At 41.4% G+C, this 23217-nt stretch overlaps 1 protein-coding gene across 1 annotated transcript in view; it reads left to right on the forward strand.

The window, feature by feature from the left end:
• The window catches only part of ADAMTS2 (ADAM metallopeptidase with thrombospondin type 1 motif 2), a 208881-nt gene that overhangs the window by 124508 nt on the left and 61156 nt on the right, over window positions 1–23217 (forward strand). Inside the window, exons 4-5 of the mRNA XM_035105612.2 lie at window positions 13143–13342; window positions 20667–20750. Coding sequence (XP_034961503.2) covers window positions 13143–13342; window positions 20667–20750 — 284 coding nt within the window. The remainder of the gene's footprint in view (window positions 1–13142; window positions 13343–20666; window positions 20751–23217) is intronic.

Genomic DNA, 23217 nt, shown 5'->3' on the forward strand with positions numbered 1-23217 from the left:
AGCACACTTAACAAACTACATTTCCCAGGATTCTTTGGGGGAAGTGATGTGCTTTAAATGTGTGGTGTATATACAGACTGAGGCAGAAAGAATGATAAGCAAGAGCCCAGCATCATGTTCAGTAAATAGCAAGCTGGTCTGCATTTTGAATGAGGAACAAGGCACACTTATGTTAGGATATAAACTAACATGTGTATTGCTGACCAGTTTTGACAGTTCTGCATATTGCATAATGGACAGTAATTTGGAAAATGGCAGGACAGCTTTTCTAGATAATTTCCCCGAACGTGTAGTGTCACTTTTTAGCAAGCCAGAAATATTCAAGGAAAATGAGTTTTGTCTTGCCTAGCTTTAGCTGGGTCAGTGCCTTATTCTGCAAACATTTTTGCTCTCACCTTGGACAAATGCTGGGTTTGCTATAGGCACTGAAGCCTTGGTGTGTGGGTGTGTTTGGGATTAGCTTCTTTTAAGGCCTAAGAATATCTACCATTCTTAAAAACACATTGTAACATCTTGCATGAAGAATCTAATAATAATAATAATAAAAACCCTGACAGCCTTGTTGGTTTTCCTGGCAGGCCATAGACTTTTGGCTCTTTCTGTTTGGCAAACACAGGCAATACTCCACTATTCTGTGATGGTTTGGGATTTCAAACTGCAGACCAGTTTGTTCCCTGGCACTTTAGACGCTTCAAAGTCATGCTTTCTTTTCCTTCTTATAATTTACAGTGACCGAAATCCAGATGTTCCCTCACTCCTGCTCATGTTCAAACAGTTGACAGGATTTTAGCTTGTTTTCTTTCTGGTTCAGCACCAGCGGCACCAGGCCACACAGTCTTGGAGAGATTAGGCCTTTGGAGGCTGAAGCAAAGTTGTTACTTGCATTGACTGCCATTGTTAGTATAAACTGTAGTGTTGTAGGAAGGAAGTCTTAATGCTGAGGGAGCCAGCACAGAACCTGAGTGGGAAAGCAAGATTAAAAGGCAGGGATAGAATTTATTTGAATTGAAAACATTATTCCTGGAACTCAGTGGCCTCAGATCTTTTTCTTGAGAGCAGCACTTGCCCTCTCTCAAGCCTTTCTCTTGCATAATACTTTAAGGGCTGCTGCCTAATAAAGAGCTTGAAAGGTCAACATTGACTCCAACAGGCTGTGTGATGTGAGCATATATTTGCTTTTCATTCCCATTCTCCAACAGACACATCCCCTGTGCTATGGAAGAGATGGAGACTGATGAGACGCAGGCATCTCCAAACTGCGGCCCTCCAGATGTTTTGGCCTACAACTCCCATGATCCCTAGCTAACAGGACCAGTGGTCAGGGAAGATGGGAATTGTAGTCCAAAACATCTGGAGGGCCGAAGTTTGGGGATGCCTGGATGAGAGCTTCTGTGGAGTCATGGCTGAAATTTCGGACCAGAGTTCAAGTCAGCACTCGGACATGAAGCTCATTACGTGACTTTGGGCCAGTCACCAAATCTCAGCCTAACCTGTCTAGTAGGGTTGTTGTAGGATTATTTGAGGAGGGGGAGTACATCACCTTGATCTTCTGGGAGAAAATGTTGGGATATATAGGCAATAAATGGATGAATCTGTCATTTCGGTTTTTTACTTTCATGTTTTACTTTCATTCCCCCGCCATCTTAAGTCCAGTTTTCCACACTTGCACATCAGTTTTGTAAGATATTTTTTTTAGTCCTAATGAAATTAATTCAAAGTGAACTAATTTCTCCCCTCATTGATACTGATGAGATGTGCAATGGTGACTTTGTTGTGCTGCTTTTCCACCATCAGATTAATTCCTTCTATGTGAATTTGGAATGTATGATGCCATCATTTAGAACCCTGCTCTGAAAATGGGCAGTAAAGGTAAAGGTAAAGGGACCCCTGACCATTAGGTCCAGTTGTGACCGACTCTGGGGTTGCGGCGCTCATCTCGCGTTATTGCTATTGTGCTTTCCCTGAGAATGGCTAGGATGACAGATCTGAGAATGCTGTGCTTTCTCTCTATTCCAGCAACCACATCACTGGGTGAGCCTTCCTTTTGCAATCTTGGCACAGGAATCTCTGCTAAGAAGGCAATTCCCTGCTGGCCACAGGATGAGCTGCTATGTAAACCATTCCACCCCCCACCCCAACCAAGGCAGGGAGAATCACTACACTATGAGCTTCCTTGGCCCTTTTAAAAGATTAATGCGGTAGTAGAAATATAGCCTTGTAACACCTAAAAAGGTAACGTAAGCTTTTGAGGACTATAAACCATTACAGCGCATGGTTGTCAGATTGCGTGCACATGTGTAATGCAACTGAATACTACAATGCAATACAATACAATATGATATTATATACATGTATATGTATATAATATATAACCATAATAATTAGTGATAACACAATTTTTCCAGGTAAGCTTTGCCAATTTCAGACATATAATGGGAGGCAAATCACTGTTCTAAAAGGAATTAGGTCTGCTAGTTCTAGAAATCTCATGCTGGTGTATTCTGCTGAAGGTTATTATTTTTAAAAAAACAGTTAAATGTGACTTTCAGCTCAGTAGCAGGGTGTCCTGGGAGAATGAAAATACTGTCACATTTGTATCTGAAAGTTGGCATATTTTGGTCTATTTATATTCTTTTTTTGTGTTTCCCTTTTATATATCAGCACATTTGATTGTATTCATTTAGGTCTTAATTAAGGTCATGGATTTATCTCCAGTTATGTGTGCCGAAATACCTTAGCATATCTAGGATTGTAGGTTGGATCCTGAGAAGAGTGAGCAGAATGATACTTTCCTGGTTCCTCTCCCATACAGCCTCCATGTGCTCCCTCAAAGCCCCTCTTGAGACTCTCTAGAATAGTGTGGGTGGGGCTGCAGGAAAACTGGACAATTGCAATACTTTGACACAGATGTTTTGCACAAACATAAAGACCATTCCAATCACACAAGACTCCTTTGGATCCAAGGCAATAATCTTCCTTCTTCTTCTTTGGTGATCACTTGTAGCCGAGTAAGATTGTCTTCCAGGTGTTCAATGAACATATAGGAGAGATGGAATCATACATTATGCCCATGCTCCTAGTTTCTGTGCATTCTCTTGATAGCCTGCATGTGGTTCAAACCACAATAACAGTGCAATTTGATGCACACTTGCTTGGGATTAAACTGAATTGAACATAGTGCCAGTTACTTGCAACATGTATAGGACTGGACTGCAAATCATAGAATCATAGAGTTGGAAGATACCACAAGGGCCATCCAGTCCAACCCCCTGCCAAGCAGGAAACACCATCAAAGCATTCTTGGCATATGCCTGTCAATCCTTTGCTTAAAGACCTCCAAAGAAGGAGACTCCACCACACTCCTTGGTAGCAAATTCCACTGCCGAACAGCTCTTACTGTCAGGAAGTTCTTCCTAATGTTTAGGTGGAATCTTCTTTCTTGAAGTTTGAATCCATTGCTCCGTGTCCGCTTCTCTGGAGCAGCAGAAAACAATCTTTCTCCCTCCTCCATATGACATCCTTTCATATATTTGAACATGGCTATCATATCTCCCCTTAACCTTCTCTTCTCCAGGCTAAACATACCCAGCTCCCTAAGCCGTTCTTCATAAGGCATCGTTTCCAGGCCTTTGACCATTTGGTTGCCCTCTTCTGGACACGTTCACCTTTAAATCTTACTTTAAAGGTGACACAACACCCTTTCCATTTTTTGTTGCTACAGTCTAGTATGGCTCCCTCTGTGGGATTGTTGAGTTAGATGATAAGTTGTGTTTTTGTAATAAAGCATTCAAAGAAGGAAGGAAGGAAGTAAGGAAGATGATTGACAGGTTCAATAAAAACTTCATCAGCCTCCCATGTTGCAGAAGTCTTATGCACTGTATTGCAGGGTGATCATAATACATTCTGTGGGACCTGTGAGGGTTTCTGACACACATTAACCAGAAAGGCTCTACAGTATTGATTTTAACTGTTCTGTGTCTCTTTTTTATTGCAGAATGTATCAATAATAATAACAATAAAGTATAGCACATGCTGTGTTTGCATGGCTTGTTCAAAACCAAAGTGCTCCAACATTGATTCAGCTTTGGAAAGTGGCTCACACCCAATATTTGGGTACAGTAGATCTGTGCTTTGAATTAATTAGTGTAATTAATTGATTAAATGTTTTTGAGCAATTGAAATTCTCCTATAATTAACTGGTGGTGGTCTTCCTGCCTGTGACCCTAGAAATATATGCATCTCTGAGTCTTGAGATACAGAGCCGGAAGAGAAGGGTTTATAATCTTAGCTAGTTGCTTTCTCCTCATCCTCAGGCTCTGCCCAAGGCCAGGGAAAGAGGCCAAAGCACAGGACCCAAAATAGTGAATTCATAACTGGACTTGTTAAGCTGCATGTGGTCAGCCAGCTCCACATATGGCTGAGAAGAGAGTGCCTGGCTGTGATTGCTTCTATAAGAACATAAGAAGCTACCATATATTGAGTCAGACCATTGATCCATCTATCTTAGTGCTGTCTACATTGACAGGCAGAGTTGCAGGCAGGAATTTCCCCCACTCTGATCTGGGGGTGCCAAGGTTGTGTAAAATAGCTACATTCACCTTTAAAGGCAAACTGAATTGAATTCCCCCCCCCCCATCCCTGGTGGGTGCTCTCACCTACTGACTTGCTGGTATGTTCTGAGCTTCTTCCTTGATGCTACCATTTTATCCTTCAAGGGCATGGCCAAACCTGGCCCTCCAGCTGTTTTGGGACTACAACTCCCATCATCCCTAGCTAACAGGACCAGTGGTCAGGGATGAAGGGAATTGTAGTCCCAAAATAGCTGGAGGGCCAAGTTTGGTCATGCCTGCAAGTTCAAGCTGTAGCATTCCAAGCTGACTGGTCTTTTTAGCATTTTTCAATATCGAATTACCAGCTCAACGATACAGCAATCTAGATTTCCGAAACATGTTATTTTGCTAAAAAGCAGCATTAGTGTTAATTGTAAGGAAAACATTTGTAATATATTGGGTGACTGGTATTTTGAAGTGCTTATACTGCATAAATTTAAGCAATGTGCTGATGTTTGGGAGGTGTAATAAGAGAGGTAGTGATTTTATGCATAGCTGGTGAAATGAAGGTGATATGTAAGATGACCAGTGAAAACTAAACTTTCAATCCAATGATTACATAGCTAATTTTTTTGAAGGACGGCAGGAAAAAAATATGATGTGACCTAATTGGAAGTTCGTGACGATACTATAAAAACGGTGAAATTGAGGTGCACATTTGTGTGAGAGAGAGTGATTTGGCAAAATGATAACCACAGGAAAAAGAACTGAACCCAAGCAAACTCTGTATGGACTTGGAGCTTTTTAGCTTTGAAAAATCATGAGGTGCATAAGATCATGCACTGTGTGGGGAAAGTGGATAGCTTTTCTTTTTCTTCTTCTTCCAAAATGCTAGAACCCTCCAGTCAAGCTGAGTGTTGGAAGTCTCTTCACCCAGTGCATAGGCAAACTATGAAATTCCCGCACACAAGATGCAATGTTGGCCATCAAGTTGGACAGCTGTAAAGGGAGAATAGACTTATCATTGTCTGCTGTCCATGGTGACTGTGTAGTGCCTCTAGCACCAGAGGTAGTGTGATATGTATCTGAATAGCAGTTGCTGAGAATCACATTTGGGGAGAGTGCTTTTGCACTCAGGTCCTTCTTTGGGGCTCCGCATAGGCACCTTGTTGGCCACTGTGGAAACAAAATGGCAGACCAGGTGGATCTTTGGCCTGATCCAGCAGGGTTTTTTTTTTTTTTTACTTTCTTAATACTGTTTCTCCAAGCCTGGTCTGAACCTTTACTTATTCAGATGGTGATTTGTTCATCTTCCACTTTCCCATTTCTCGTCCGTCCCCCCGCCTTTTCTTTCTGCTCTTCAATGCTTATTCCACATGGTTCATGTATCAAGACATTATTTACCCCTTTCTTGTTTCTATGACACGCTCGCATAATATGTGCTGCGTTATGAAAGCCTCACTTCTCAGCTGTTGCCCTGAGGTCCGGATCAGTGTCACACCCACACAGCACAAGAGAACAAAGCCATATTTATATCCATCTGGCTTCAAAAGCTCCAAATATCCCTGGTTTGCTTTGGACATCTTTAGGGTGTGTGTGTGTGTGTGTGTGTGTGTGTGTGTGTATAGTTTTGGCAACATTTGGGCTTGAAATACTCTCCATCTTAACTCTTTGCAAAATATGACATTTTAATAATGATTTTGTTTAAATGCAACCATTCCCCTTCCCAGTGTGAATTTATTTGATTTTTTAGGTAACTAGGGACAATAAGGTGAGGTGCACATTGTGGATAAAGTATACCTGGGGACCGCAAACTAAGTTTTGCTCCCTGACATGTGCCCCAACATATTTTCAATTTTTTGGAGATCTGTGTTTGCCCCCTGCACTTTGAGATCTAGTGCTACAAACATACTAGTGGTGAGCTAAGCATCAGTCATAAGTTCAATTTTTTTCAGCCTGTTTTGGAATGCTGGAGGAATGAAAGGAGAGGCAAGATTCACTTGTATCTCTCCAGCTGCCTTTGCAGAGCTGGTGTTGGCAGCAGGGCTGATCTCAACCACATCGCGCTGCTCTTGGCAGCTGCTAGGTGGCAGCCACCATTTTGTTTTGCCCATAGTGCCCCTGTGAATGACATTACAGGAGGCCATAGCATTGCTCACAGGGGGCCAGAGAGGAACAAAATGGTGGCTACTGAGAGGGGCTCAGTGTGGCCAGAGTTAAGTTCATTCCTCACTTCTGAAATTTCCTCTGAGAAATCACTGAAGCCCCACACATTTTGGTGCCCACAAATGGAGCAGCAAAAAGTGGGGGCTTTCTGTTTAGGCCTATGGTGTCAACAGTTAGAGCATAATGTATGAATGAAATTTAAAGAATGAGTAATGTTAATAAATTAGTCATGGTTCTATCATACATTTCAAATTATTTTAAATGAATTTTTTTATCTATCTACAGTATAGACATAATATTGGTGAACGGTTTCATCTTCTAACACTTCACCAAAGCTTTCCTCTTCAAGGTATTATTAATCTTTTGAAATACAAATAAAACATAAATAATGGTTGAGTAACTTGCATGTCTCAAGTACACGTTAACCTAAATACATAAATAAATCTAATAGTATTAACAATTTGTATTCAAAAGCATTTGTTGTCCCCCAAAAAACTATGTTTAGTAAGCTTGCTTGTAGCATCCCCCCCATAAAATAGATTTTTCCTGTTATTTTTTTTTATTGAATGATTTTTTAAATTGCTTACTTGTTTTACAAGTAATGAATTGTAGTTTCCCTTTTTTCTGAAAAAGGAATGGTTCACAGATAAAAGGCTTGATGTATCACATTAGCCTGTTGTAATTCAAGTCTTGTTCTGAGCCTTGGCATTTCATTCTCCTTAAATTGCAAATGAGATTGTTAGGGATGTCACTCACAATGCCAAAGGGTCACCTATCACCATCATTAAATGTGCTAATTCCCTGTAATTTAATCATGTTTTTTGGAGAATGGACTGAGCATTCAAGTGTCTCATTGGCAGAGGTTAATGAAAATAGTTCTGAACATGTTCACCTTATGAAAATGATACAGAAACTGGATTCACAAAAAACCCTTTGAGATAATAAGATGAGAATGGAAATAAATTCATAGTTTGTTTAGAATCTGATGGAGGATGTGGGAAATCCCACTTTTATGCAATTTTCACTTAATTATATGTTTCTACTTTCATGACGAGTAATCCTCGACTGTGCAAAGTAGCTAATTATTTCAAATACTACTGTGATTCCAGGTAAAATTAAGTATTAATTTTATGGAAGGATGAGAGTATAAAGCAAGTTCCATATGCATTCCTATTTTAATTGTTGTGTTTCGATTATGAAACCTGTTTTGACTTTTAACAGAGCGGCTTCCAACAGAGATTAAAATACATAAAAATATCACACATTAAAAGGCAGCCTTCATATGTTTTAAAACATGAGAAATAAGAGCTGATGGGGTGGGGCTTCGGAAAACTGCATTCCCACTTATCCTTTTCTCAGCCACCACTTGCTTGTGTGATCCTTGGTGCCATTCATGCACTCTGCTGCTGGTGTACACTATTTTTCTTTAATGCGGGTTCATTCTTGAGCTCAGAAGATTCCAGAGTAATGGCAGTCAAGCATTCTTGCATCCTCTACAGATGTTCCCCTGCTACTGCAGGGAAACTCTGCATTCTGGTCCTGCTGCTCTTGTCACCGCCCAATGAGTATGCATCATAGAACATGCCAAAGTTCTCGTTAAAGGGCAACAGACACAATCCACAATCCTTTTGGAATTGTGGATCAATTGTGGGCCTACATTGGCTCCCAGTACGTTTCTGAGCACGTTGGTGCTGCCCTTTAAAGCCCTAAACGGCCTCCGCCCAGTATACCCGAAGAAGCATCTCCACTCCCATTGTTTCCCCCGGACACTGACGTCCAGCGCTGAGGGCCTTCTGGCGGTTCCCTCACTGCGAGAAGTGAAGTTACAGGGAACCAGGCAGAGGGCCGTCTTGGTAGTGGCCCTCCCATCAGACATCAAGGAAATAAACAACTATCTGACTTTTAGAAAACATCTGAAGGCAGCCCTGTTTATGGAAATTTTAATGTTTGATGTTTTATCGTGTTTTTAATATTCAGTTGGAAGCCGCCTAGAGCGGCTAGGGAAACCCAGCCAGATTGGTGGGGTATTATTATTATTATTATTATCATTATTATTATTATTAATAGTTGTTGTTGTTTGTTGTTGTTGTTGCCAATATTATTATTATTGGGTGTTAATGATGCACATGGCACAGGCTTTTCCTGTACAACAATCCAGTTTCTATGGATGTGAAAAACCTCGACCTGGGACCTGGGAGAGATGTTCCCGGTCAGATTATTATTATTATTATTATTATTATTATTATTATTATTAATTTAACACAGGGTGCTGCTTTCTACCAGGATGCAGAGTGATCTGCTGTGTTGGAGGGGCTTTGCATGGAGCAGAACTGTCAATTGCTGGGTGAGCATCCCAGGTACACATGCACAAAAGGCAGGTGGAAGCTTCCGCCCATGGCATCCCCGCCTCTGAAATTTGAGGGTGGGCAGGCTGAGCCATCACGGGATCCTGAGCTGTCCCTGCTGCTATCCCATGATGGCAACTCTTTGCTGTGACAGCCTGGGAGCTAATGCAGCAAACGGGCGTTTTCCCTGTAGCACCACCACCCTTGTACCTTCTTCCCTGGCTGGAGTTAGTAGCAAGGTTGTGGTTGTAGTGCTGGCTGCATTGCTCTGCCAAGTCCCACAGCCAGGATTGCAGTCTTAGGCCACTGTCCATCCATCCCAATATTTGTTAGACATTTATCTGACTGAGAACATCTCTCCCAGGTGGAGCTTTTTCACATCCATAGAAACTGGAATGTTGTGCAGGAAAAGCCCGTGTCATGTGCATTATTAACGCCCAAACACATCTTTTCTGTCATTCTTTTACCCTTATTTTCTGAATCAGGCCTGAATATTGTAGCATTTTGTCTAGACATCCTGACAGTAAGTCCACAATTTACGTGGGGATCTCACCTAAAGTCAAAATTGCATAGTCAAAACACATTGGGTGCAATGGTGGGTGGGATTGGCAAAGCCTTTTTTCTTGAATGCCCACCCACTTTTTAGTTTAATTTTATTTTAGGGAGAAGTGCATAAAGCTGAATGTTCACAAGTTAAATGTGTGTAAGTTGTGGGCTTACTGTATGTATGTATGTATGTATGTATGTATGTATAATGTTTAGCCCAGTAGACTTCGGTTTGCTTTCCCCTCATAGCACCTTACTTGCAGCTCAGTTCGGCTTCCGGGATTTGTCCAATTTCCTTATGCATGATATGCAGCATAAGGTTCCAAGTGCAACCTGTTCTATGAAAAGAGGATTTATGAATTATGAAGAGGCTTACGTGGCTTAGAGGGAAATGCAGCTAGCAAGATAAAAGACAAGTAGAGGACATTTAGATATAAAATAAGGAAAAGGTGAGGAAGAATGACGGAGCAAATCTATAATTAGCAGGGAAGAGGGTGGAATTAGACATGTGCAGACAGTGACTAGCAGGCTAGTGGTTATTGCTGTGTAGCCAGGGGAGGGGCAAAAATGAAATCTGCAGTTGGGCTGTATTAAGGAGGAAATGCAAATGATGGGCTTTGACCATGACGTCCCACCAAACAGCAGGGAAGCCATTTTAAGCAGAGAACCAAAAGGAATTGAGAACCTCTTCCCTGCCCCTTTCCCGCCACCCAAACCCATTCCAGGTGGGTTCATCTCTGACCTTGGAGACTGCAGTTGAGTCTTAAGAATCATGCACCTATAGTACAGATTGGGTGTGACAATCCTTTAGAAAACTTAGTTATTTTCGGATGTGCTGTGTGTTTGTTTTATCTACGTACAAAATAAATAAACCCCGATGTCATTAGTCATAAGTCATTCCTCAACATATGGACCAGCAAAACGTCTGTGGGACATGAGTTTTGCCCTCTGCCCAATGCCTCTTTCCACAAGTCCCTCTTCCCTCAAAAAACATCCTTCCACATGTGTTCAGAGGAAGGTTATTTAACATATTTACTGCTGAAGGTGGTGTGGGCAAGCTGTTGGGTGTATCTAATGTAGATTTTAGATATTGGCCACTGCATAGCAACAAAGGAATCCTCAGGACCAAGTAATGTAATCAGAGCTTCCTTCATACATTTTATCTTGAGGTCAAAGGATTCATAAATTGCATTAATTTATTAATAGTTTTCATGTTACTAATTGTAGAGTTCATCTTTTTATGGCTTTTGCAAAAAAAGATAAAATGATTTAAAAATCACATAATAGAATGAATACGAATCAAGTTTATAAGCATTTGTAACAATCATTTAGCAAGGTACCTGCATAAAATCATTTGCTTCTGTTAGACAAAATATAAAATCTCATTTTAACTAACTTTGGAATTGAAGCCATCATCTTATCAGTTATCATCTTGGTTGTTTGAATTTTTTATATTTCATGCTTGCATGATCAAAAGAATTATTGGACTTGGATATTTTGAGTCTTACTCTTTAGTGCTTCTTTCCTTCCAGTTCTTGATTTGGCTGGGATAGCCTTTACGGCTGTGCAGCCACCACCTGTTTCTAATCATTCATATCTCTAGAACATCAATATTCACATCACTAGAATATCAAGAGGTAGAGGAAAGGATAAGCAAAAATGTGTGATCACCTTTGCTTATTTTCATATTGATATTGTAGTTATGTGAATTATCCCACAAAATCCCTATAATGCCGATTGCATTTTCTTAGTCATGTCGTTCATCTCCCCCCTCCCCGTATTCCTCACATCTGTCGATAAGCTGATTTTAGAACAACACAGAGATGGCACTGCATTTGTTAGTATTGTTGTTGTTTAGTCGTTTAGTCGTGTCCGACTCTTCGTGACCCCATGGACCATAGCACGCCAGGCACTCCTGTCTTGCACTTCCTCCCGCAGTTTGGTCAAACTCATGTTCGTAGCTTCGAGAACACTGTTAGTATAATGGCTCATATATATTTTCTATTCCTAGTATTCTGCAAGTCTCACGGATACAATAGTCTGTCTGGGTCTGGGTCTATCTGTACATACACAGGGCAGTCTCCATTGAAGTTGCCCCTTTCATGTCAGGCATCCTTCATCTGTTCTGGTGTTTTATTTCTTTCTTTAAATATCTATAGCCTGTACTTTTGATTAACAACACAGGTCCTGTACAACATGGGGCACATTCAGGGTGGGGGGAGGGGCGAAGAGAAGGAGCAAGTACCTCGCACAAACAGGATGTCTTCAGTGAACACAGCAAACAGTGTATGAAATAAATGTATGTATGTGTGTATGTATGTATGTATGTATGTATGTATACAGTGGTACCTCGGTTTTGTTTTTGAACGTAATGCGTTCCAGAAGACTGTTCGAGTTCTGAAACGTTCAAAAACCGAGGTGCAGGCAGTCAGAAAAACAAATTGGTTGCAATAGAGCTCCTGAGATTAGCTGAACACAGATTGACTGCACATGGAAGCCGCGTGGCATGTTCGACTTCCGAGGCATGTTCGAAAACCAAAGCATTTACTTCCAGGTTTATGGTGTTCGTAAACCGGAATGTTTGTCAACAGAGATGTTTGAAAACCGAGGTACCACTGTATATATATACACATATGTAAAGGAAACCTATAAAGAAGTTGTGCTCAAATATACACTTTTGGTATTGATATCAATTATGCAGATTCAGATTCATGCTGATGCAGTGAAACAACTCTACATGTAACCATGTTGCCTTGTCACATTAAAAATATCTGTTGTACAGTATTATAAAGATAATGAAGCACAAATACCACTGAGGGACTCTGGCTGCATCCCACAGATGTACATTTAAAGATTTCATATCTATGTATCTCTCTATCTCTATCTCTATCTCTAATCTAATGTATTTACCCACCCTGGAGATTACATTGTCACAGGGCCATCTCAAGCATGTCAAGCGCCCTGTCGCGGCGATCGCTCCGGCGCCCCTCTGCCGGCCCGGTGCCCTGGCGCCCCGCGCCACCCAGCCTACCCCTAGAGCCGGCCCTGCATTGTCATTAGGGTGATTGTTCAGGTGAAAATTTGACCCCACGCCATACTGCTAATCCACAAACATTTTTGGACACCTCTGTTTACTGGATTTGAGATCTTACATCAAATTCTCTTCTTATCTTAGCTGAATAAATCCAGGTTTATCCAACTGAACTTTAACAAAATTGTCCCAAACTTACATGGTACAATTGCACCTTGCATGCAATTAACTTGCATGATTTCAACCTTACATGACTGAAATTCTGCAAATTAATTGCGGGCAAGGTGGAGAGCTTAAAAACTCTCTGCCTTGCTTGGAAAGTGAGGATGCTCACACGGGGACAGTTCCAAGGGTGCTACCTCAAGAAAGTAACCCTCATTCAATATGCAATCGTACTGTAAGAGAGGAGTTATAATGGGAATTTCTGGTCTTTATTATTAAAAATAATAATTGAGAAATAAAATGTGGCACTTTTTAAAATTAACAACTTTTAATTTCTTTCAGCGGCTGATCTAAGCAATCTAGACAGCATGGTGAACCTCTTGCAAGATGAAATTGGCACCTCCAGGAGAAGGAGGAGATATCCAAGGCATGCGACGGATGACAATTACAACATTGAAGTGCTTCTAGGTGTTGATGACTCCGTTGTACAATTCCATGGGAAAGAACACGTTCAGAAGTATCTTCTGACGCTGATGAACATAGTGAGTAATTTACTAATGTTTAAGAACAGGTCTTGCATGTAGCTATTGCTGTCTCTCATCAAAATAAATTATCTTGTAAGAGTGCAGGCATTTTAAGCCAATTGCCCCAGGTGCGATTGCCTCTTGACATTCTTTGCTCACAGAGCTCTCATGTCACCATTTACTTCAATGGAACAAGCTGCTTTGCTTGCATAGAGAAGTGTGAAACCGGAAGGACACCTGCACCTTAGTCCAGGAAAATTGGTTCAGGCCAGTTTGTATCAGAATTTGATCCCACACAGTCTACCCCAACCAAATAAGAACTTGTTTGCCATTGACGGTGGCTCAGTTAGCTAGAGTGTGGTGCTGATTATGCCAAGATCGTGGGTTTGATCCCCATATGGGCCAGCTGCATATTCCTGCATTGTGGGGGGTGGGGTCGGGGGTTGGACTAGATGACCCTCGAGGTCTCTTCCAACTCTGCAATTCTCTGATTCTAAACAAGCAATCTCATCCATGCTACATTATTATTATTAAAACCAAGCCGGTAGTTGACGGAAATGTATTTAGCTGATGAGGCTTAGGATGGACTCAAATATGTGGCTACAACATTGAATCAATTGAGACTGAATGGGACTGTGTATATGAGAGAATGACTCTGCATGTCTACACAGCAGGGATGGAACATAAAACAAGATCAGAAGGCAAAGAGAGAAACCACAGGAGGGAAATAGGAGCAAAGAGGTTATGGAGAGGAGCATCTGTAACTCTTTATGGGTTGCCACCTGCTCCATCATTTATTTGGTATTGGTTTTTTTCCATCAGTTAACAATAGAACCACTATCTTTCATTCTCAAATAAAGAACTGAGTATTGCCTGTTCACACTCTGAATTTAATTCCCACCCCCATACCACTGTGTAGAAAATACACCACTGTGTATTACTTTGCCTGGTTTAATCTGTCAAAGCTCCAGTTGCTGTGGTCAATTCCCTATTGTTCTGACTGCAATAAGATAGCCTTAAGCCAGTTTCTCACTCCATACATGAGAAACATTCCTTCTCAATTTGCTATCAAGGTACGGTTGGTACTGATCTATCTAATCCGTTGACTGACAAATCCTGGAGTCAGAATGACAGACAGAGGCAACATATTTTGCAGCTTTATAATTTGCCTTTGTATTTGACTGCAGTTGATTTGGTTTGATTTGATTTAATGTTTGTATTCTATTTTTCCAATGACAAATTGCTCAAAGCAACTCACAATAACAGCAGCTTTAAAAATTAACAAATGTTACAATCCCTATAATGATGTCAAAAACACAGGAGCATATAAAGGGGGGAAAATACAACCCCAAATTCATCAAACAGTTAATATAGCTCAGTACAAGCTCATAGTGATTCAAAAACTCTGAAATGGCTGCTGAGCACCAGCTCTGTACCAGCTGAAATACTCTCTTTGGGAAGAGTGCAACTGCGGGACATTCCCAGACAGCTAGAGCTTTTGCCGCCTTTAGTCTTGACTTCAAAATGCAGGGATGAAATTTAGGGAGGCATCTTTGATAATGTCCTTAGAAATACCTGAAATCATTGCTTAGAAATGTGGAGAGCTGGCAAGGCAGTAAAGGCCAGCATATTCATACATGTGACCTGGTGGACATAAGGCAAACATATTCCAATAATTCAAGGTTAAAAAGTCAGTATCAGTCAATTATGTAGGGAGGGATTTATTTTTGTCTGTGGCTTAAAATAAAGTGTGCAGATGAAACAGATGGTTTTCTACATTTTCAAGTCAAAGGAAAGCAGAGCAACCTAGCAGTTATGTGGCAAACACACAAAAACAGATTTTGAAATGGAACCTTTTTATTTTCCATGTCACTTAAATCTATTTTAAGAGATATAGTGATTGTAAGGAAATTTTAATATTTGTAGCTCTGAAATATATTTATTCCGCTTGTCACTGAGCTTTCCAGCATAATCCATTGAGGAAAATGTAGAGGAAATGTTAAGAAACTGTATATATTGAGATATTATAGAGAGGGCCTGAGATCCCGTTCCACTCTTTCTCACTACTCAGTCAATGTCTAGAAATGTCCGCAGCCCGAGAAACAGGGATCCACCTTCTGTCACAGGGGATCTTGGAGTACTTTCATTTTAATCACCATCAAAGTCTCCATGCCTCCCTCGTCCATGGCTCCAAATTCTTTTCATCTTTAAGACTGCATTTTCGCCAAAGTCCGCTTACGTTGTATCTCTTCTATGTTGTTTTTAAGGGGGGGGGGTAGAAATGGTATCTGCTCTAATATTTCAAGATAATCCATTCAAACATTAGAGCTCTCCCCCCATTTCTTTAAACCAAAATGTTCTTCTAATCACAAGTTTTATTCCATACTGCAATCCAACCTCATTTGTATCTTTAAAATTTTGCATCTGGAGAGAGTTACTGAATCATTAATAAAGAAACTCAAAGTAAACAGGAAACTGGAGGTTCCCCTCTCTGCCATCCAAGGCCCCCACCAAATAGAATCTTTTTCTCAGTTCCAAATCTCAGATCAATGCAGCTGGGTAATTCCACAGTTCTGATGACAACATCTTCTCTCGAAGAGTGCCTGACTTTACAGCCAATTAAAAATCCAATTAACAGGAGAACCTCCAGTTCTTAATGGCGGTGTAGGAGGGTTTTTGCCAGGCAAGGTGCTTTTACGCTCAGCGCCTCCCTGCCCCCTGCATTCTATGCTGGAGTGAGAGCCAGGTACCGAGGCAGACGGCAAGTGAAGCCCGTTCTTCCCTTCCCTGTGAGGAATTTCCAAGAATGATTTACCCTCTATCATTCTTGTTTTTCTCCGCCTTCAATCCCCACAATGTTGTTGGGGCTGCAGATAGGAACTGGAAACCAGTACCTAACCGATTGCCAGAACAGGTCTCCTCCCTCGGATCTGTCCAAGATTCTTAATGGCCCGTCTCTGACCACTCTTGCCGCCTTCTTGACTTCCAAGTAGCTACTCACTTCCATGCTGCCAGTGCTGTGTGTCAGCTGTGGCTGGATGAACACTGTGTATCATGAATATTCAAAGGGATCTTTTGGATCCCGTCTAGAAACTTCAGCTTGCTTACCTTTGAAATGATCCAAACATTCATTGTTAGTATGACAAGGAGGGCACATGCTGAGGAAAGGCTCATAGACTTCATGGCACCTCAGGCACTGTAATGCACCTCTGGAGTCTCTGCTCCCCTCTTGAGCGTATTAGAAGGCTGGGGGGAAATGTTAGGAACTGGATGTCACAGGGGTCCTCAAATTCACTTGTTACACTTGCCATGATGAGGATCTCTTTCCCCCTCCCCTCAACAGCTGTGGTGAGGTCCCCTTCTCCTGAGCTTGGAGCTAGGGTAGCATATCTGACTTTACATAGCCCATAAAAGTGCTCTGAGCGCTCAGTGTGACGTCAAGGTCCTTTCTCATCTTTCAGAGAGCAGAGTCACACCTGCATGCCATGAAGGGTCATGCCATGACGGCCATCAACAACTTTAGGGCCCTCTGGATTTGGATTTGGATATGGAGATGAGAAGTAATAAATATATCATTCCTTGCTGGCAATTTTCCAGTTCAGGTTTTGCCTTTGATATGTCAGTGTGAGGCACTACCATAGGTGTGAGAGCGATGCTTTCTCTGGATGATTTAAATGCAGCAGGTTGAAAGAGAACAGTAGGTCCCAGGTGGCTCAAAGGGCAGAAATGTCACTTTTCCCTGCCTAACTGACAATTTCAAGAAAACTCATAAAGTAAAACTAAGCTCAGCTGTGGAAAAGAATCTTATGAGTGCTACACTTGAATGGTTTTTGTCTTTTTTGTAAGCAGAATCATGGTTGCAAGATGGCAAGCTGCCTTATACTGAGTCAGACCACTGGTCCATCTAGCTCAGTATTTTCTACACTGACTGGCAGCATCTCTCCAGGGTTTCAGGCAAGGGACATTTCCTATCCTCCCTGGAGATATCTGGAATTGAACCTGAGACCTCCTGTATGCAAAGCCGATGCTCTGCCACTGTACTGTGGTCCCAGTTGTGAAAGTGGCTTGAGTTCTGGTAGCGTAAGCTTAGGGTGTGGTGTTCTCCTGTCTCTTTTAAAATCCTAAAGCACCTTAGAGAATAAGCCCAGTTCGTGCATTCAGTAGGCAATAGCCTGGTGGGGGAGGGAGCTACACCTGCCCTGCCCTCTACCACCCAAGCAGTCTCCAGTGTGGAGAGGACCCTCCACAGGACCACCCCATCAGGCAGAGGCTCATGCTGCAATTAGTCCAGCAGATTCTAAGGTGGAAAGAGCCAACTTGGTGCCCTGCCCTGCTGAACTCCAACACCGCGTCTTCCCTTGCCATGGCTGCTGGGGCTCTCCCTAAGCTCTCTCCCTCTTGTTTGCTTACTCGTCTTTTTCTAACATGCATCCCATGATGGTGCCTTCATAGCTACCACAATGCACTCCTTCAGTTCCCCAGATGATGGGATGCTATTTGTAATGTTTAGCATTGCCTGCATCTGCATGTGTCACCCATGCTTGTTATCTTGGGTGGTGCATGGGAGGCGGGCTGTTTTAAATAGCTCTTGTGGGCAATTGTCCGGACACAGGTATATGTACCAGTTTGCTAGCTGTAAAAGGAACCCCTCCCCTTTTTAGAAGCTCTGCAGTTATGTGTAGAAAATTACCCTTTCTGCAGCAGGCTTAAAGCTCTTCACCAAAGAAGTTAAAGAAAGGGAAGTGCTTCACAAATGTTCTTGCCCAATTTCAGTCTGTGTATGTCAGCAGTAGTGCAAGCCTCTGTCACTGTCTCATCCCCCACCTGAGCTGTCCAACACCAGACCCTAAAATGTTTGTGGTGCTTTCCTTCATCCCAATTATCCCATTCCACAACTCCCCAGCATTCTCCTTTGGCTGCGTGGAACACGTAAAATTTATTTTAATTTAATTTATATTCCGCCTTTTCTCCAAGGAGGTCAAGACCGTATAAAATGGATTCTTCTCTCTTTATCTTCACAGGTTAGGCTGAGAGATAGCAACTGGCCAAGGTCACCCAATGAGCTTCTTGGCCAAGAGGGGATTTGAACCTGGGTCTCCTCAGCCCTAGTCTGACATTCGAACCACTAGTGTGGAGGAATAGCAAGCCAGTAGAAGACACTGACTATTTACAGAATTTAGATAACTGACGAATTTTGGGTCTCCTCCCCAGTTTGTCCCCAATTTATATTAACAATGTAAGAAGTTACTGCACAGATTATTGGGTCATTGTGCTGTAAACAGGACTTGATCACGAGACTGCAGTGTTAATGCAAGGCTGGTGAAAACTGTTTATGCACTTAGTGCATGTTTTTAGAACATTTTTGTACTGTAGCTTGTAGGCAAAAGTTTAGAAGGCCAAAAGCTCGAGGGAGGAACTCAACAAAATATAAACCGGTCATGAAGCCAGCAGAAAGTTTGTGACCTTTCTAAAGCCAACATTACTGTCAAAGAGGAGACAAAGATCCCTACGATGCTAAAAAGCTTGCTTTGCCAGGACATCTGTTTTGTGGAATTTCTTAAAACTTTGTTCAGAAGCAGATAACTTAGATTTTGGAACACTGGCTATAAATTTGGAACATTTACTATACGGTCATAGAAATTTAAGGTAATCCAGCCTCTTGATACTTTATGAGCAGATTTGTATATGCAATGCCAGACTGTTTCTGTTGTACAGAGTACAATTGCTATCCAGTTTCTACTCTCTGCCTTTCCTCAAACTGCCAATGAAAGTGGAACATAATAAGCTCCCTTAGAGTCAGTCACTCTGTCTGTCCATCTAGCCTAGTGTTCTGCACTCTGACTGGCATCAGCTCCTTCACAGCAGTTGCCATCTGGTTGTTTTCTCCTGAAGGTGCCAGAAACCTTCAGCATGCAAAACCTTCAGTTCTACCACTGAGCTATGTTGACATCCTATCTGGTTGGCCCTTGCGTGTGTAACCAATGTCTGGCAGAGCACATGTAGGGATGGCATCAGCACTTGGCATCCTTGGGCATATGCCATGGCTCTTCCACTTTGACTGGCCCCATCTAGGCCCCCTTCATTTTTTTCAGCCTGGCACTCTAAGCTGCTGGGTCCGAACACAATTTAAATTTCCCACAATGCCCCTAGCAATGCATCATTTTAAGGCATTGTGGGAAATTTAAATTGTGATGAGACCCACCCTCGCATAGCTGCTCAGTGTGCTGTCATAACTACCAGGTGGGCTCTTCAGCACACACTGGCAGAGAATGGGGCCCACCAGATAACACTATGCTCCACCCTTACCCCCAAATATGTACCATGAGCAGGGCAGTATGCACCAGCCGTAAATCAGCTTATATCTAAGTATTCTGCCCTTTACTTGCTCGTGGGTCCTGCCCTTCTTCCAAGAACCCCAAATGGTTATCTCATTTACATCTTGTGAGGAAGGTTAACCTGAGAGAGGGCAGCTGCCCAGGGTCACCCAATGAGTTTCATGGTTGCTATTCAAACCCTGGTCTCTCCAGCCCAGCACACACTTTCAGGAAGGCACATTTGTTTGTGACCCAGTGCCCAGTTCAAAATTCACTGAGCTGCCATTTTTGTCTGCAACAAAACATTCTAGTCCTTTGCTGATGTGGATTGCTGCAATACATTAATGCGGGTCGCCTTCTTCCTGCAACCTTCTCTGCACATTATTCTTACTACAGTACTCTGATTTGTTTTGCAGACTCTAATAAAGTGTTTCATTTTTTGACGTTTGTTTCCATAGGCCCAGCTGTTGTTGTTGTGTATGCACTCTGCAGATTTTAGCTTGGGAAGGATATCTCTTAGTGTTCTGCTATGGCTAATAGAAGGCATAATCCTGTTTACCAGGCACAGCAGAATGCCTTCCTTCCAACAAATCTACTTCCTTTGGTGTGATTTCTGCAGCTTGGCACACTTCAATTGCTCTGGCCAAAGCGAGAGCTTGAAATTCTACCACTTGGGCTCTCCGTTTGCAATCTTATACCCCACCCCCGCCCAAGACAATTTGATCCCTTAGTCAGCAGGCCTTCCAAAGTTGCATGTCTGAAATCACATTTTTTAAAAAGCCTAAAAGGATTCTTTCTTTCTTGAAAGAAAAATGTGTCTCTTAAAAACCTCTTCCCCCCCCCACCCTTGGCATGCAGTGTTTCTTAAGCTTGTCGACCACAATATCATGTTTAGCCAATGGTGAGGGATGGTGCGAGTTGTAATCCAACAACATCTGGAGACCCAAGGTTGAAGGATGCTGTTTTAGGCTATTTCAGTCCTAATATCATCATGGAATCATTATTAATGCTTTTATGTCCTCTTGCAGGTTAATGAAATCTATCACGATGAGTCCTTAGGTGCCCAAATTAATGTTGTCTTGGTGAGAATGATCATGCTGAGCCACGGAAAAGTAAGTATAATTTTGATAATGAGTTCAAATGTCCTACAGTATTTTATTTTTTTTAAACCATGTCTTGCATTCTCTTGTGGCCAGTGCTGCTTGTTTTTGTGAATGAGTTTAGTAGCATCATATTAGCAAAGGGATCATATTTAATCAAACACAAGAAGGAATCTTGAGGCACTGTAAAGACTGAGAGAGAAAAGAGCGCAGAACTCATTTCAGAGAGATGCTGCCTTACTAGGGAGACTCAGCAAATTGCATTCTTATGCCCCTCAGAGAGATTTCCACTGAAATTTGTTGGGCAATTTATTTTTTTATTAAAGTTCTAGTAGCACTTTTTTGTGTGTGCGGGGAGGCAATATTAAGTCTTTATTGTGGAAGAGGATTTCGTTGACTTTTCCCCTTTCTTATAAATATATATCAAAACTATAGGGGTTTTTTGCCAATGGCTTCGTAGAAAAGGTGAGTTTCAAGAAGGGATTGGAAAGCAGGAAGTCAGTAGCTTACAGAGTCAGGCATGTAAGGAAGCCTGGAAGAATATGTTTGTGACTGATGCTGAAAACAGAGACTTGAGAAAAGCAACTGCAGGTTTCTGTTGGGACCTGGATTGAGATTAATATCACCGTCTCTGCATGCTGCTGCTGCATTCCTACACTCCCTGCTTAATGTCTACATTTGTACATAAGCATATATTTTAGCAACTCAGCATACATTTCCAGAGTTCTGTCCTCCAAAGGAAGCTGGGCACTAGTCAAGATCTCAAGGAGATGCTGAGGCCTCCCAGCCATATTGTTTAATTGAATTCACCAAAAGAATGCTTATTATCACATAATCCCACCACCCAGTGGAGACCACCTGTACTTTTGTAGAAGCTCACTGTGTACTGGGCAAGATTCATGGGGTAAGTACGATAGAGCTAGGATTGGGAGAAGGGAATAAATTCACCCTGAGGATGAGCACCCCTTTACTTCTGCTTTTGCATATGCAAGCAAAACTATAGAATTGTGCTCAACTAAGGTCTACCCAGAGTAGACCCATTGACATTAATGAACCTAAATTAACAGAGTCTGTTAACATCATGGGGTCTACTCATTAGGACTGGCATAGGATGCAACCCGTTTCTCAAATTGAACATGCTACAGTATTATAGCATCCCCAATCTTGACCAGCTTGGATCACACAAAGGTTGATCTGAATCTCATTCAGTTCAGGGAAGGGAAAACAAAATATGAGTAAAACAACATTTATGTTACCAGTTAATTATCACTGGTTATCAATAATAATAATAATAATAATAATATAAAATACTATATAAGCAATCACAATAAACACATCTTTGATCAGCAGCTGTCAAGGATGTATGAATGGATATGCTACTTTTCTTCCATAGTGAATGTAAGTTTTAAACAAAACCCTTTCTTGAGTTTTTTATGAAGATCATTTTTGAGTTTTTTATGAAGATTGTTTTATTTCATACAATGCACCCTGTGGTGTTGAGGATAACTTGAACAGTACTGTATGTTGCATAGCAACTAGTTTCTCAATGGCTTGGAGGTTTCTTAACAAACCATTTTCTTCAGTATTTGTTTCTAATATTGCCTGGCACAGTAAAACAAATGCATAAGTAAATTCAAACTCATAGCTCAAAAAAATGTAGTTACTTGAAATTTCATTATTTAAGAAAATTGACCAAACAGGTATAGTTGTTCAAAGATCTCTATTGTGGTATTTTGAAAGTATGTAATGAATTGAAACTGAAATTGAGTGAAGCCTGATTGAATGGTTCTGTTACCCAACACCAACTTATACATAGCTGAAGATTACAGATGGCATGATACAATAAAGTATAGAATACTTTAAAATATTGTTTTTAAACCAAAAGTGGTGATAATGCATTGTTGCAACAATGTTCCATTCTTCCAAATGCTATATAAATATGATCTTCCCTATTGGTCCAAAGCATTTTCATAATACATTAGTTTGAAAACATCCTGAAGTTTCAGTGGTCCCTTTTTGCCCAGTCTTGAAGGATTTATACAATGCCACAACGACATGTGGAGGGTTTGGATTGTGTGGCAAAATGCACTGCTGGTCATTTGGACAACTTTTGGCATAGCCAGATTTCTTTCAGCTTAGAATGGCAGCTTTAGTGACGCCTTCAGGGTTGGAGATCATGGCAAGAGCTTGGTTTCCATATCTGTTTATTCTTGTGAGTTTTTTAATTTGTTTATTATTTTTAAAACACCTTTTATAATCCATATTGTTCATTGCAAGATGTATGTTACCCGAAACAGAGACAACCCAAATGTTGAGAGACTATGATGCAGTTCCAAGGAAGGCAGCTGTAAGATTTCATAAAATTATTTTAATGCAACTTTGAGTAGTTGTCTCCCCCGCCCCACAAGTTCACTGCTTCCAGAAAAATGTGTTATGACGGATTTTAGATAGGAACAAAATAGCCAAGCCGGCCAAGCTG

Source organism: Zootoca vivipara, chromosome 2 (assembly GCF_963506605.1).
Source record: "Zootoca vivipara chromosome 2, rZooViv1.1, whole genome shotgun sequence".
In the NCBI taxonomy this organism is placed as follows: Eukaryota; Metazoa; Chordata; class Lepidosauria; order Squamata; family Lacertidae; genus Zootoca; species Zootoca vivipara.